This window comes from Amblyomma americanum, chromosome 1 (assembly GCF_052857255.1).
Source record: "Amblyomma americanum isolate KBUSLIRL-KWMA chromosome 1, ASM5285725v1, whole genome shotgun sequence".
Taxonomy (NCBI): Eukaryota; Metazoa; Arthropoda; class Arachnida; order Ixodida; family Ixodidae; genus Amblyomma; species Amblyomma americanum.
Genome location: NC_135497.1, coordinates 141,780,204 through 141,795,966, shown reverse-complemented (window position 1 = coordinate 141,795,966; position 15,763 = coordinate 141,780,204). Strand labels below are relative to the sequence as shown.

At 49.7% G+C, this 15,763-nt stretch overlaps 1 protein-coding gene across 1 annotated transcript; it reads left to right on the top strand.

The window, feature by feature from the left end:
- Positions 1 to 174: 174 nt before the first annotated feature.
- LOC144113764 (tubulin beta chain-like) lies at positions 175 to 359 on the top strand. Its single transcript, XM_077647073.1, has one exon. The coding sequence runs from the start codon at positions 180 to 182 to the stop codon at positions 357 to 359; it is 180 nt and encodes a 59-aa protein (XP_077503199.1). The 5' UTR covers positions 175 to 179.
- Positions 360 to 15,763: the final 15,404 nt, after the last annotated feature.

Here is a 15,763-nt window from a genome sequence, read left to right as displayed (position 1 = left end):
AAAATTTTTGCCGGAGAAAGCTGGACTTGTTGGCGCAGAAACAAAAATCCGAACAGCTGGGTAACTTGGTGGAAATAATTCGGACGGATAGAATTGAACTAGCTGTATAAGTTCCGCTGCAATTCGTGAAAGCCTACAAAAACAACTAATATTCGTGGTGCCCGTCTTAATTTGCAGCCATGTTCCGCCGCAAGGCCTTCTTGCACTGGTACACTGGGGAAGGCATGGACGAAATGGAATTCACCGAAGCAGAGTCCAACATGAATGACCTGGTGTCCGAGTACCAGCAGTACCAGGAGGCCACAGCCGACGACGAGGGAGAGTTCGACGACGAGGACGCCCTCGCCGACACTGCCTGAGATACCGCCACCGAAATTCCCATTTGGCTTGCAGAATTCCGATAAAATAAACGATGTATATTAGGCAAGCCAGGCTACTGGCCATGGCGAGCATTTAGTTTTACTAGAAAAAAAAATTGTTTGGTGTTACGCAACACGAAACGATATATATTCGCAATAAAGTCCCAGCATGAGTTGGAAATAACGGCGAGAGCAAGGCTGTTCTATCACTTGGAGGCGTGTAAGCTCCTGTTCTTGTTGCTTGGCAAAAAGAGGGCGCCGCTACTGATGGTGACAGCGCTCCATAGCGCCACAACGAATGCAAGTATGCTGGCGCTACCAACGCGAACGAGGACGGCTTAAAGAAGCCTCGGAGACGTTGCATGTTATATACAATTAGCAGCTGATCATCAATTTAACCGTAGGTGAAATCTCCGCGACGTGCTGCACGAAGCGCGGTGGTTGCACCATGTGCTCGTACACTGATATTGGGAGGAGGTGGGGGATGTTCGCCCCCAATCCTCAAAGCGAGAGGAAATTTTATACAAGAAAACCATGCTGAACTCAATTTAGTTTTACAAAAAAAAGTCGAAGAAATGCATGGTTCAAACGGACCTCCCCCCCCCCCCAACCGCCCTCTCCAAGAGTGACCCATATCCACGCCCGGTACCGGTGGACCATCAGAACAGAGTTGGATTAAATGCTTCAACGGTTGTTTTCATATTAATGCGTTTGACCAGCGCAGCTGTTGAACGCTTTCGCGATTGAGTGTAGACCATGGTGTAAGAAAATATTCTTACACCACGGTGCAGACACTCCACCAGCACCTGTGCGGAGCGCGCTCGAACGGCTATTGGGTGTTCGCGGTGACGTACAATCGGTAGGGTCAAGACCAATTTCCCAATCATCTCATCTCACAGAATCTGAGCACCAGGCCAGGGGAACATTAGAGACCGATGGGTACGCGGCGGCAGGGGGTCGAATCCCGCACCTCCCGCAAACAAGGCGGATGGCATGCGCTAGGGCACCGCTACGGTGCACGCCACAAGTGAGCTTCCCTGTAATTAAGAGACTGCTCGAACGTGGAGTCCATACCATTACAAGAACTTCGAGAGGTCCACATACAAGCCCAGAACCTTTGATTAGGTGCTGCCGGACGACACATAGTCAATCAGCAATAGGCCTGCATCACTATCTCCGCAAACAATACATCACTAAGAACACTCCCTACCCAGATCTGCACTTCGATCCATGTCAAACCATTACCGAGGAACATGCACCCCCACCGTAATCAAGGTCGGAGAAAGGCGCGCGAGGCAGCGCGACATAAATGGTATGGGGATGCGTTTGGGTGGATGCCACCTGCGATGAGCATGGAGCCACTGCGGTTGTCCGCAACCCCCACATAGCATCCCTAACTTTCGAGCTTCCTTCAGGCACCACCCCTGACGGAGCCGAGAAGACCGCTATTGCTATGGCATACACAAATGTCGGTTACATCATCAGTGAGTCAAAAACAGCCATTCTAAACTATGCCAGGAACAGGGTTCACCACTCTGCACAATCCCTGGTGCACCCCCCCCCCCCACCTATTCTAACGCGCTGAGCTCATCTGAATGCTTGCGGACTTGGGAAATCCCAGCAACGAGGCCGCCGACTCCTTAGCCCGAGAGTCTAGAAGTCGGGCACAGGCGGACCTCGTGGGGAATTTCTCGAAGGAGCGTATGCACTCGTTTGCTGAGCTCACCACAAACTCCCGCGCTGAGCGCCCTCATCTCCCGCCACCCCACCCATCCCTTACTACCGCAAAGAAATCAGTCTGGCGTCCCCTGCAGACGCACACGCTACCTACACCAGCCCATCTCTATAAATTTAAGCCGGTACCCCCATATGCACCTTGTGCTCCCGCCCCAAGGCCACCCTTGCACACATCCTCCCGTCATGCCCGGCGTCCCCTCCCCCCGCCGGGCTGGTGCCTCTCCGAACCTGGGAGGACTAGGACACCTCGTTGCGGTCAACGGACCTGACCAGGCAGAAGATCGTCGTCAGCCAGGCACCGTGTCACAAGAATGGATGCATTGTATTCTTGCTTCTAGGTCATAGATAAGCTTACCTATCGCCATTTTTCCTACACTGAATTATCGATATACCGGTATATCAACTATTTCGCGAACCCCTTCGAGTTTCATAACCAAGGTTCGACTGTAATATTTTATTTACGAACACAAATAAAGTGACCCGTTACAGTGGCTTTGGCGTTCAGCACCTGATCCCAAGGTCCTGGGTTCGATCCCGTCCGTGGCGGCCGCATTTCGATGTAGGCGAAATAAAAAAAAAACGCCCGTGTGCTGTGCGATGTCGTTGTATGTTAAGGAATCCCATGTGGTCTAAAATCCGAAGCCCTCCACTACGGCGTCCCTCCCTCATCGCTCGTGTACGAACCACAATTCACAAATCGAGCGCTGAAAATGTGCGTCGCATGCAGCATCAGGCCGAACTGATCCTCTTTATGAGTGGCAGCTCTAAGTGGTTTAACAGATTACACTGGGGGGCCCATCCATATGCTACGTTTTCGTTTATATTAGCTCTAAGTGGGCCACATGCAAGAATATCTGGTACGGATCCAATTGGACTTATTTTTGGAAATGTGGCGGAGAGTTCGAAGTTTGCTTCACTTCCGCCACCAATTGGCCCGGTATATTGCCCTACCTCCGCAATCGGCCTTGTCTTCAAAGCGTCTTTACTATCCTGTCTTTCTATCCCATCTTTCAACTCTCCTACTATCTGCACGTGGTAGCGATTGTGGCTCGGCTTGAGCCAGTGAGCAGGCCTGTGCACTTTCCTTTTTTCTTCCTGGCAACACAGACAGACAAACCATAGGGACAGGAACTGCCGCAACGTTTATGCCTATGGTTTGTGTGTCATGCATGCTCGCCTGCGGCCTACTTGGAGCTGCCACTTGATTAGGAAGCCAGCGGTTAACCTTTCTATAAGTGTTCCAGTTGGAATGCCCCTCCTATTCCATTTGAAGCTTGCAATTGGTTCCAAGTAAATAATGGGATATTTTCCGTTTGGAAGCAAACAATTTGTTTTGTGTGGGCCGGCATTACAATTGGACGCTCCAACTGGCCTTCCAATGGGTTCAAAATATACATGGGAGGGCACAACCAATTTTAATGGCCGCCTTCTTAGATTCGAGAAACCGAAACTATGCCGCCATTTCGTCCCGTGACGTCATACGGGGCAGAATTAAGCTATAGGAGGACACAATCAATTTTAATGGCCGCCTTCTTAGATTCGAGAAACCGAAACTATGCCGGCTTTTCGTCCCCTGACGTCATACTCACATAGTTCTACCTGGATCATTCCACGCCAAACATCCCAGGCGTTGCGCTCGACCATCTCCAATTTGTTCAAAAAATTCGTGGAAACATCGTAATGTGCGTAATGAAAGCCTGAAGCATTTTTGCCTAAAAAATTTATTCGTGAAGTGAGGGAAGATTGAATATTCAGAAAAAATGAGAAAACAGGCACTGCTAAATAAGCAAATATTCAGAAAACACTCCAAAAAGTTTTTCATTGACATTTGCACAGATTCTGTCTTTCGATACAATTCGGAGCATGCTGCTTTACACGGCATAAATATTTTTTTAATCAAAAAAAGTATGAAAATGTGTCATTTTTGTCATTTTTTGTTTTAAATATGAACTTTCTCTCGGAAATTCTGGAATAGCCGTTTTGTTCCTGTAGATGTCCAGTACCTATAATAAATTTTACAGGTGATGAAACTGCGGATGCAGAAGGAAAAAAAATCTAGTTACAAAAAGTGCATTTTGAGCCAAAACACTCGTTAATTTCACCCTGAGGTGGTCCAAGTAAAAATACAAACAATAGCGGATTACATAAAACAGCTTATTGCCTTCCATTTCTGAAGTTTTTATCCAGGTAATTTTTGTTTAAAGCGAGGAAATAATTTTTGAAGTTGAGCTCTCGGGCCGTAAGTTGCGTCGTCTCTTAACGCCTCTTCACCGCAGAGCACGATACTGCCGACACTGTAGCCACGCGAAACCTATAGTCCTTGTTCTTAAGTGAGGTTTGCACTGCAGGCAAGCATGGGAACACTGAGTAGTCGAACAGGTGTTCGTGGGAAAAGATTTTCTTAACGCTGCTAGGGCGGCACATGCCCAAGTGGGCTAGCTGTTTGGCGTGATTCTGTCGCAGTCAGTCATTCTTGTCGGCGCCATGAAAGATGTAATCAGCAGCATAAGAGCTTGTGAGACACCGATCTGGAAATGACTAGAACGATGCGGTGTTGAAACAATCCGCGACGCAGTAGCACCATGTGGTACCTGACCCTTGTGGCCGTCAGAAGCTCATGTCCGGTTGTTTCCGTTGTGATTAGTTTGTTGTATTTGATTTAATCAGTGCAATTTCTACATTAATACTCCAGCGACAACTATAGACGAGACACTATGCTGGAGAAGCACCTTCATGCGAGCGACGCACCTATGCCAACGCCTCCTAAACTTTTCAAGGCCTGTGTCCTCTCTAGTGACGTCAGCACCCGCCGTCCTACATGGGCATTGCCATTGCCTGCGGCTGCCTCCGGTTCTCCATACCGGCCTTTCCGTCCCGTCGCCTCCCGGCTCATTTTTCCCCTCTTGTTACACGCAGCTAGTTCGTCGAGCCAGTCGCCTCGTGGTCGCTTCAGTGCTGTTTTCCTTGCGCCCGTTCTGCGACATGCAGGATTCGACATGCCTAACAAGTATTGTGTACCTATGTGCTCAAGCAACTACAAGACGGGGAACAAGGTTCAAGTGTTTCCTTTGCCAAAGGATGAACAGCTTTACAAGTGGCTCAGTGCGATTCCGAGAAAGGATTTTGTGCCTACTGCCAACAACAAGGTACGAAGTCATTTTCTCTACTGTTGCCACAAATGAACAGTATTTAAGGGAGCCATGACAAAAATTAAGCTTTACCTCGATATTAGATTGTACTGCTTTGGTAATGTGGTGCGTCGCACTTTTGCTATTGTAAAACAGGTGTGCGCCTTACACTTCCATGCATCCTGCCTTGAACATACCTCATCGTACACCAATCCCCAGACAGGAAAGGTGTTCGAAGTCCCTCTAAAAGTGCCACACCTGCGTCTTGGGTCAGTGCCATCCTAATTCCCTGGCTGTCCCTCGTACCTGTCAAAGAAAGATGCCGTGCCAGCAAGGAGCTCCCCAGATGCCGAAAAAATGCGCCGGGAGGCAAATGTCTTGCTCGTGCTATTGAAGTGTCAGCAGCCTGCTATCGACAAGAACAAATGCAGTGCAAATTTTCATCTCTGCATGAAATGATGGAGCGCTTAAACGTCAAGCGTGTCCCAGTTGAATGGACTATTATTAATCACCCAAACTGTAGCATGTTTTTGAATATTGCAAATGAGAGTGCGCTGGTCCTACAGTGTTCTGTTACTGTTTTCGCATATCTTCGTATCACGGCGTGTTTTCACGGCAACTCAGTGAAACGTTTAGGAGATTTTGTCGTGCCTGACGAAATCGGTGACATCAATGTCCTACTTGACATATTAAATAAGCTACAGCAGATTTCTGACGACAAAGGTTCATCTGATGGCCTTACTGACCTGATAGTAAACCTCATGGAAAAGATTAAGGAAAGCGTCCGCAAAAACAGAAAGGACTCTGTTAAACTTCTGAGGGAACAAGTGTTGTTGCTTGAGAGTGACTGCAGTACTCATCTCAAACAATGGTGCTTGCTTGCATCTGCATACTATATCTCCTCATGCATACAAGTTTTTGAGGGGCTCTGGTTGTTTGACTTTGCCGCATCCGAGTACCATTAGAAACACCTGCTCCTCTTTCCACCTATCACCTGATAACGAATCAGGTGATCAGAATTTTCTTAAATACATTGGCCAGAAGTTTAATAAATTGAAATCGCATGAGAGTGCTGTTACTTTAATGGCAGACGAGATTCACGCTCAGCCATTTATGGACTATAAAGGAGGTAAGATGGCAGGGGCAGCAGGGAACTCAGATGAAGCTGCAACTACTGCACATGTTCATGGTGCAAAGTATGCTAAGCTCGTTTCGAGATGTTGTACACATTCTCCCCGTGAGAACGTTAAATGCGGAGTCACTTCATGCTGTCTTAAAGAAGGTAATCCTTGGGCTGGAAAGAATTGGTTTTAAAGTTTTAGATGTAGTAACAGATAATAATTCAATCAATATGAAGGCTTTGTTACGTCTCGCCTACGACGCGCGGTATAGCCGGCGCGGATGCAACGGACGCCGCGGCTTCGTTCATCGCGGCCGCAACGCCTCCCGCCAAGCGTGTCCAGGCAGGTTTCAGTGCCACGTGTCGTCGTGTGTGTGTGTGTGTGTGCATGTTGGTGCCCACGCTTGTCAAAGCGCGGCAGCCGGGGAGAGGAGCTCCCCAACTGGGAGGCGAGGAGGTCTGACCGGCGCCGGCCTGGCGGACGCGCCCGTCACGTCTGGACATGTTCAAGCGTCGCCGTATCGGACGCCTCTTCCCAAGCCGTTCCTTCTTGCCCTCGACTCCGTGGGTATAAAGCGAGCTGCCCCGGACGCCAACGAGAGACTCCGATTCCTTCCTTCGAGTAACGTGGTCGCCATGACCGGCTGCTCTTTTGCGATGCCAGAATAAACAAGTTGTTCTGTTGCCAGTCGACTCATCCTTTGCCGGGACCTTCGGATGTTTCCAGTTTTGCCCCAGGCCGCCAGACCAACGCTACCCTTGGGGCTTGCAACCCATTTGCAACAACTGGTTGCCAGCGGTGAGATCCCGACAACGGAGGCCAGCAGCGAAGATATGCGGTCAACTGTATGCTGAGCAGCACAACCACCATCCGGGAGCAGTGCAACGAGCCCTGTGTGATGACTGGTTGCCTGCAGCGGAACGACTGCGCTGAATTCTTGGCTGCAAGGTTTGGTGAGTGCGGGACTTTCTTCTTCTGAGTTTTGCCAGGCTTTTGTTAGTGTCAGAAACAGAGCTGGTAATTGTGTTGTCGTTGCTGCCGGGTTAGTTTGCGGCAAGACAATAGTAGGCAGTGGAGAAAGCAGCATTCGGAGCAGCCATGGATTTGAAGTCGTTGCGCAAACCGAAATTGCTGGAGCTTGCAAGAGAGTTGGGTCTGGATGTCTCAGACAAACTCAGAAAACCAGAACTGCTAAGGGCTATTCTTGAGTTGGAGGCTGAGGATGACGAGCTGTCGGAATGCCTTGAGACCATTGAGGAGAGGGAACAAAAAGAAAAAGAGAAAAACGAGCGCGAACGTAAAGAGCAAAAAGAGAAAGACGAGCGCGAACGTAAAGAACAAAAAGAGAAAGAGGAGCGCGAACGTAAAGAGCAAAAAGAGAAAGAAGAGCGCGACCGTCAACACGCTTTGGAAATGAAGCGTCTCGAGGTAGAGATGGAACGCGCTCGTAATGGAAGTCAGGCACACGGTGCAGGAGAACGGGTATCGTTCAAAATGACTGACCTGATGCGGCCGTTTAAGCTTGGAGAGGACATTGGTTTGTTCCTGGTTAACTTTGAGCGAACGTGCGAGAAGCAGGGGTTCTCTCGGGAAACGTGGCCACAGCGCTTGCTCACTTTGTTACCCGGCGAGGCGGCCGACGTAGTCGCTCGCTTGAAGAGAGAGGAGGCAGAGGATTTCGACCAAGTGAAATCGAGTCTGCTAAAAAAGTACAGGCTGTCAGCGGAGGCGTTCCGTCGGAAGTTTCGGGAAAATGAAAAAGGCAGAAATGAGTCATATACAGAGTTTGCCTACAGGCTTATGTCAAACATGCAGGAGTGGCTCAAAGAAGAGAAAGCGTTTGGTGACCACGAGAAAATTCTGCAGTGTTTCGGGCTGGAACAGTTTTATAGTCGGTTACCTGAGAACGTGCGGTATTGGGTCTTGGATAGGCCAGACGTTAGTACAGTGGCTAAAGCCGCCGAGCTAGCCGAGGAGTTTGTGACGCGTCGGGCTCGCGGAGCTAAGGACGGTCAAAAGGGTGAATTTGGCTCCAAGTCTGAGAGGCCGAAGTTCACACCCATGAGAGCAAGGGGGGACACGCGTAGTGCGGATGCGAGTGAAAGCAGTCCGACCGAACGTAAGGAGACGGCGGCAGCCGAAGCCGAACGCAGAAAGCGGTTCGAGAGGAGGCAAGCGCGCGTGTGTTATACGTGCCAGAAGCCGGGTCACTTTTCGGCGCAGTGTCCAGAAACAAAAAGAGAAGTCGTGTGTTTGTCATTATGTAGCACTGACGAGAACATGAAGCTTCTCGAGCCTTACATGCGAGACTTCCTCGTGAACGGGAAAGAGTGCCGAGTGCTTCGTGATTCCGCAGCTACAATGGATGTAGTTCACCCCTCTTACGTAGAACCCGATATGTTCACGGGCGAGTGCGCATGGATCAAGCAAGCCGTGGAAGCTCATAGCGTGTGTCTGCCCGTAGCAAAAGTGCTTATTGAAGGACCTTTCGGAGCACTTGAGACGGAGGCCGTAGTGTCATCTATGCTGCCCCCCCAGTACCCGTACATATTTTCGAACAGGTCCGATCACCTCCTGCGCGAGAAGGGGCTTTTGTTTGGTGAGGCTAGCGTTCAGGCCTTAACCAGACCGAGAGTTCGGGAGCTCGCTGCAAAGGCGGTAGTTGCGGGGCCGACGTTGTCGAACAATGAGAAAGGGTCGGAGGCGCAGCAAGCTGATATTCCGAGCACGTCAGAACTGGATAAAATTGAGCCTGTAGCGTTGAAGGCACCAGGTACTGGAGAGGAAATGCCCGACAAGGAAAAGTTAGAAGAGCTTCCGGTCGAGCTTCCGGGACTAGGCTCAGTGACGAACAGGGAAGACACTGATCAGGTCATTAGTGACTTACTCAGTAAAGCACCGCTGTCGCCTGAGCAGAAAACCGAACTACACCAACTCTTACAAGAGTTTCAAGGTCAGTTCTCTGAGAGGCCTGGTAGGACTTCTGTCCTTACTCATGATATAGAACTTACCTCCCCAGAGCCAGTACGATCCAAGGCGTACCGGGTGTCACCCCGCCAGCGCGATATTATGGAGGCTGAGGTAAAGAAAATGCTACAGCTCGGAGTTATTGAGGCGGGTGAGAGTGATTATACCTCCCCTTTGATTTTAGTTGAGGTACCGGGCAAGGAACCTCGTCCTTGCGTCGACTACCGCAGGCTTAATTCCATTACTAAGGATCAAATTTATCCGATCCCTAACATCGAGGAGCGCCTTGAGAAAGTTAGTAGCGCTCAGTTTATTTCCACCCTAGATCTTGTCAGGGGTTATTGGCAGGTTCCACTTACAGAAGAGGCTAGTAGGTATGCGGCGTTCATTTCACCAATGGGAACATTCCGTCCTAAAGTTTTGAGTTTTGGTTTGAAGAACGCGCCATACTGCTTTTCAAGCCTCATGGACAAAGTGTTGCGAGGACAGGAAGAATTCGCTTTACCGTATTTAGACGACGTAGCGATATTCTCCGCATCCTGGTCTGAGCATATGGCACACTTGCGGGCAGTGCTAACCCGCCTGCGCGAAGCGGGCTTGACAGTCAAAGCTCCCAAGTGCCAATTAGCACAGGCCGAGGTTGTATACCTCGGTCACGTGATTGGACAGGGTCGTCGCCGCCCCTCTGAAATAAAGGTGGCCGCTGTGCGAGACTTCCCGCAACCGCGCACGAAGACCGATATTCGGTCGTTCTTAGGTGTCGCCGGCTACTATCAGAGGTACATCCCCAGGTACTCCGATATCGCGGCTCCCCTGACGGATGCTCTAAGAAAAACAGAGCCCCAAACAGTCGTCTGGAGCGAGACAAAGGAAAGAGCTTTTAGCGCCCTAAAGAGCGCCCTAACAAGCCAGCCTGTGCTACGATCGCCAGACTACACAAAAGGGTTCGTTGTTCAGTGCGATGCTAGTGAGCGAGGCATGGGCGTTGTACTGTGCCAAAGGGACAATGGAGAAGTGGAACACCCCGTCCTGTATGCTAGTCGTAAGCTGACCTGTCGTGAGCAGGCGTACAGCGCCACCGAGAAAGAGTGTGCGTGTCTCGTGTCGGCCGTTCAGAAATTGTCAAGCTACCTAGCCGGCTCGAGGTTTATCATTGAGACGGATCACTGCCCTCTCCAATGGCTGCAGAACATCTCTCCCAAAAATGGCCGCCTCCTGCGCTGGAGCCTCGCTTTGCAACAATATTCCTTTGAGGTGCGTTACAAAAAGGGGAGTCTCAACGGTAACGCCGATGGCTTAAGTCGAAGCCCCTAACGTAGGAATCCGCCTCAAAGTTGTTGGTTACTGATGTTTTCTTCCTGAGGCAGGATTTTTAACATATTGCTTTTGTTTAGTGTTTCAAAGTGATTATGTGCTTTCTAGTGCAATTTTCCAATTTGTGGACGCGTTCTGAGTGCTGCTTGACTACTGTAAGGAACTAGGCAGTAGTATAAAAGGGGAAAGAGCCTGGCAGAGCTTAGTGAGGGTTGTCTCGTGCTTGCTGACTGAGCGGTTGCGTTTCGGCGTAGTTCTAACGCTTGCTGGGAACGAGCACAAAAATGGCAACTCTCCCGAAGTGACTTTCCAGTGTCCTATGTGATCCTGAACATGTGAACGAGGCCTTCTCTGTGCGCTGCTCTCAAGCAACGTCGAGGGACGATCGGTTTCGATTACGAGCATCATCGAGCGACATCCCTCTGGACAGCGGATATAGTCCCCTGACCATCGGGATCTCCTTCTCCCGGCGGGGCGGTCTGTTACGTCTCGCCTACGACGCGCGGTATAGCCGGCGCGGATGCAACGGACGCCGCGGCTTCGTTCATCGCGGCCGCAACGCCTCCCGCCAAGCGCGTCCAGGCAGGTTTCAGTGCCACGTGTCGTCGTGTGTGTGTGTGTGTGCATGTTGGTGCCCACGCTTGTCAAAGCGCGGCAGCCGGGGAGAGGAGCTCCCCAACTGGGAGGCGAGGAGGTCTGACCGGCGCCGGCCTGGCGGACGCGCCCGTCACGTCTGGACATGTTCAAGCGTCGCCGTATCGGACGCCTCTTCCCAAGCCGTTCCTTCTTGCCCTCGACTCCGTGGGTATAAAGCGAGCTGCCCCGGACGCCAACGAGAGACTCCGATTCCTTCCTTCGAGTAACGTGGTCGCCCTGACCGGCTGCTCTTTTGCGATGCCAGAATAAACAAGTTGTTCTGTTGCCAGTCGACTAATCCTTTGCCGGGACCTTCGGATGTTTCCAGCTTTGCCCCAGGCCGCCAGGCCAACGCTACCCTTGGGGCTTGCAACCCATTTGCAACAGCTTTAAGCATGTTTACGATGCCGCATAAGGTGAGGATTATTTACCCACATCCAGACGATGCAACGCGACCCATGTTTTACATCACTGACGCTGTGTAACTGTTAAAGTGTGCTACAAATAATTGGCTTAAAAAAATCCTAAAGCCAACTTTTATTTTCCTATGTTTAACCTCACTGACAATTCCGTCCACCCTGACATTATACAGTGGGCATCATTCAAGGATCTCAGGAAGCTTCACAAACTTGAATCTTCTCAGCTCTTGAAGTACAGTTATAGGCTGCCTTCGAAGGCTTTAAACCCAAGCAATTTACAAAGGCAAAATGTTAAACTAGCCTTACAGGTTTTCAACATCTTTGTGGCTGAAGCCTTGGACATGCACTGCGATTTTCCTGTACTTTCACGTGCGAAAGAAACTGCCAACTTCATCAGAATAATTATTCATTGGTGGATGGTAGTTAATGTGAAGATGCCACACAAGGGCTATCACTATCGCGACGTATACGAAGAGCCAATTTCATCGTTGAATGATGACCCCAAGCTATCCTTTTCGAAAGCCTTCAAAATCTGGCTTGACGTATGGAAATTTTATAAACACGACAATTGCACGCCACAAAGGAAACTTTTAATGCTCTGTGGCATTCAGCATATGCTCTACTTGAATTCTCAAAGTATTGCGTCTATGAGCTCGGTTTCAAGTACGCGCTACTCGGAAAAGTGCAAACAGACGGCCTAGAGAAGAGGTTTCTTCAGTACAGACAAATGGCTGGCGGTAACTACCACATCAGCATCCGACAGCTTCACGAGTGCGAAGGCAGAATTCGCCTCTAAGACACGCTTCCTGTGATGTGCGCCGTTGACTTCAGCGACGATGAGGTCGGTTGTTTGTCCAGTGCTGCACATTCCTTCAAAATTGCTGAGTTTACAGAAGGTCTGAACAGTTTGAGTTCACGCGCGCCTGTGTTTGGCTATGTAGGTGCTTTTGTGCTCATTCTCTAATGAAAGCCCTGAACTGCGATTTCTGCCGAGAGCAGCTTGTTATGGACTGCGAAACAACAGAACATGATGATGCCGATGTTCACTCTTTGGTATCTAGCTTGAATCGAGGCAGGCTGGAATTCCCAAGTGCATGTGTCGTCACTGTCGTGATGCACACCGGAGTAATTGTAAAAAAAGCTATTACAACCAGAGAATGCCACAATGTTTCTCCAACACAAAAACCAGAGGAATGTTGTTCAACAACTGGTTATCGAATCGCTGCCAGAGTTTGGCGACCTTGTGACATGCTTGAATGGGCACGTCAAAAAGTATGCTTTTTTCTCGCACGCCACAAGCCTGGTCCAACACTCTATGTTAGCATGCGCTAGCTGCAAAAAATATCACTGTAATTTTTTACTTACTAAAGTTAACTTTTTGGTTACCAGTTTACTACTGGGAACAAAAGTTTCCCGGACGAGAGTTCTAGGAAAAACGTTTATTGTAGATACACCTCGCTACCCAGTCGCCTGATATTGTATGAACGCATTAAAGGGACTATGCAACGAATAAAAATCACTTGTAAATGTTTTTCAATGCTTAGAAATGATGCTAAGAAGCATTCACACCAAGTATGAGTCTTCAGAACTGAGCCAGCAATTTATTATGAACTTTTAAAAACCGTGTTTTTCAAAATTCGCGGGCCGATTGGTGTACTCGCAGTGACCAATTTTGGAACTAATATCGTGGAACAAAGACGTCACTGTACCATGACGTCGCCAGGCCACCACACACTCTCATTCGCTGGAGCCACGGCAGCCACGACGTCACGGGCACACTTCCGGTAGCCGTGAAAATCACCTGCTCGTGCCGCCGCGCGACCCTCTCGCACAAGAGCGAGCCAGGGCATTTCCTTCGCGCATATGGTTTCAATTTTCCTCTGCAGCCTCCGTCGGGAGTTCCGGAGCCACTCGCACGGCTATTCGTGGGCACGCATAGGGCTAGATGCCCATCGCGGCCGTAAAAACGAGCAAACGCGGTTCGTGTTCTCGCCTGCGCTGACGATGTGGGCCCTCGCCATTACACAGAAGTTCCGTATGGTGTTTGGCGCCAATGTTAGTTTTGGGAAATTTCCGAGGTGTCGTTCTGGACCGCGGGGCACGAATTATCTGCAGAGGTGATGATCTGCAGTGTTGGGGAACGCCGCAACAGTAGGACCCTCACCGCTCGCCAGAGGTTGTAGAAATATACAACCAATAGGAAATGCGTGGAACGAGCTGCAGCTGCCCATAGCTACCAAAAAACGTGCAGTAATTGATTTACCCCTCGAAGTGACGGTATTATCAGAAACCCGGTGGCGGCCTGAAGAAGCCGAGCATCTGGTCGAAAGATGCTTTTGTGACCATTAAAAAACTGTTGAATCACCGGCGGTGCTGACATTCGAACCCAGTACGTCCTGTGTATACGGGGCGTATGCTGTATGCTACCAGGCCCTCACTGCGATTTTTGAACAGGAACTCCGATTTCGCGAAACCAATGAGTGCACTTTTTGGGGACGTCCTCATCTCGTTTTTATACGTAAATATTTGTTTCATTTCGGACTTCCTTCCACCAGGAGTCCGATCCCTTTTATTTGGATTACTCGCAGCCAACTTTGTTAAAATTGGACTGGATGTGACTGGAGGCAGTTCTGAAATGAGGTGCAAGAAATGAGGTGCATGTAAACGTACCACCTGTTGCAAAACTTCCTAGGCCGATGCACCCGTGGCCGGAATATGGTCGCACGCGTACGGTTTCGTTCATTTCTTGGCGGGAACTTGTGAATGTCAGCGGAATTCGTCCTCGACATTTTAAACGGCAAATCTATATGCCGTATCAGGGACCACCGTAACACTGTTCGCGCGCACTAAGGCCACGGACGCCATGACCTGCGAACTGTCGCAACATGTGTGCATGCGACGCAGCAGCCGTCAGGCACGGCCGCCTTTGTTGGATACATGCGTCTGCTTATCTGAAAACAGCGCAACGGACGCGGACAATGACAGGAGTGGATACAAACTCAGCAGTATGCGTCCACTTTTGTCATTGTCCGCGTCCTTTTCGCCGTTTTAAGATATGAAGAGCCAACTAGACCGCACCTCTACCACTGTATGCTTATCTGAATTTGGAGATGATAGGCGTCTCGCACCTTGTGTTCTCTTCAAAGCATTTATCCATGTTTAAACGTTTTTCGCGCCAAAAGAACAAAAACAAAAAGGCATGCCGATAGCTTATTTCTCTTGATCGTTTCTTGCGGCAGAGGTGACGTGATGGCGCAGGTACCATTCAGCGATTGGCTGAATTTTCTTTCTTTTTTGCTTTAGCTTGCCCTCATTAACGAAATGCTCTTGCTTGACTTGCGCGTGTTCTCGGCACCTGTAGATTCTCGTCCGCGAGGGGGCAATACTGGGCAAGCGAGTAACGTAAATGATGGCGAATTTGAAACCCCGCCGTGGTGGCTCAGTGGTTAGTGCGATCGGCTGTTGGAATCGAGGACGCAGGTTCAATTCCAGCCGCGACGACCGCGTTTCGGTGGATGCGAAATGGAAAAGACCCATGTGCTGTGCGATGTCAGTGTATGTTAAAGAACCCTGGGTGGTCCAATTTACTCCGTGCAGCTAAAGGCGTTTGGCTCTGCAGCAGCAGCTAGGCAGGAAAGGGACACGTCCTCAGCCCTAGCAACACCGCACCGTCTTTTCAACTCCCCCTTTAACTACTCCGCTCTCATAACCCGAATAACGAAGAACGCACTCCACACGGCACGAATACAAACGCCGTACTCTTTCCTTTTCGTGCTTAGCCCCTGCCTCATGAAAACCGACCGAAGCGACTGGCTGGAGGGGCTTTAAGAAGAGCATTCGCCGCTACATTCTTGAGATTTAACAGATTATAGTTGTGTTTTTGGCACATTTCTTTCGACACATACTATTTCCTCATTGAAAATTTTGACGAGAAGTATGACGGACGAATACCGTATGTGTTCTAATAGCATACCTACTGTGCAAACGTAAGTTTTATCAAAGGGGCTGCGAATGCTGATCATGATGATAGCATCACAAACGCACTCCCAATGGTGCATGAGCGCTCGAAAACGTTCTGCTCT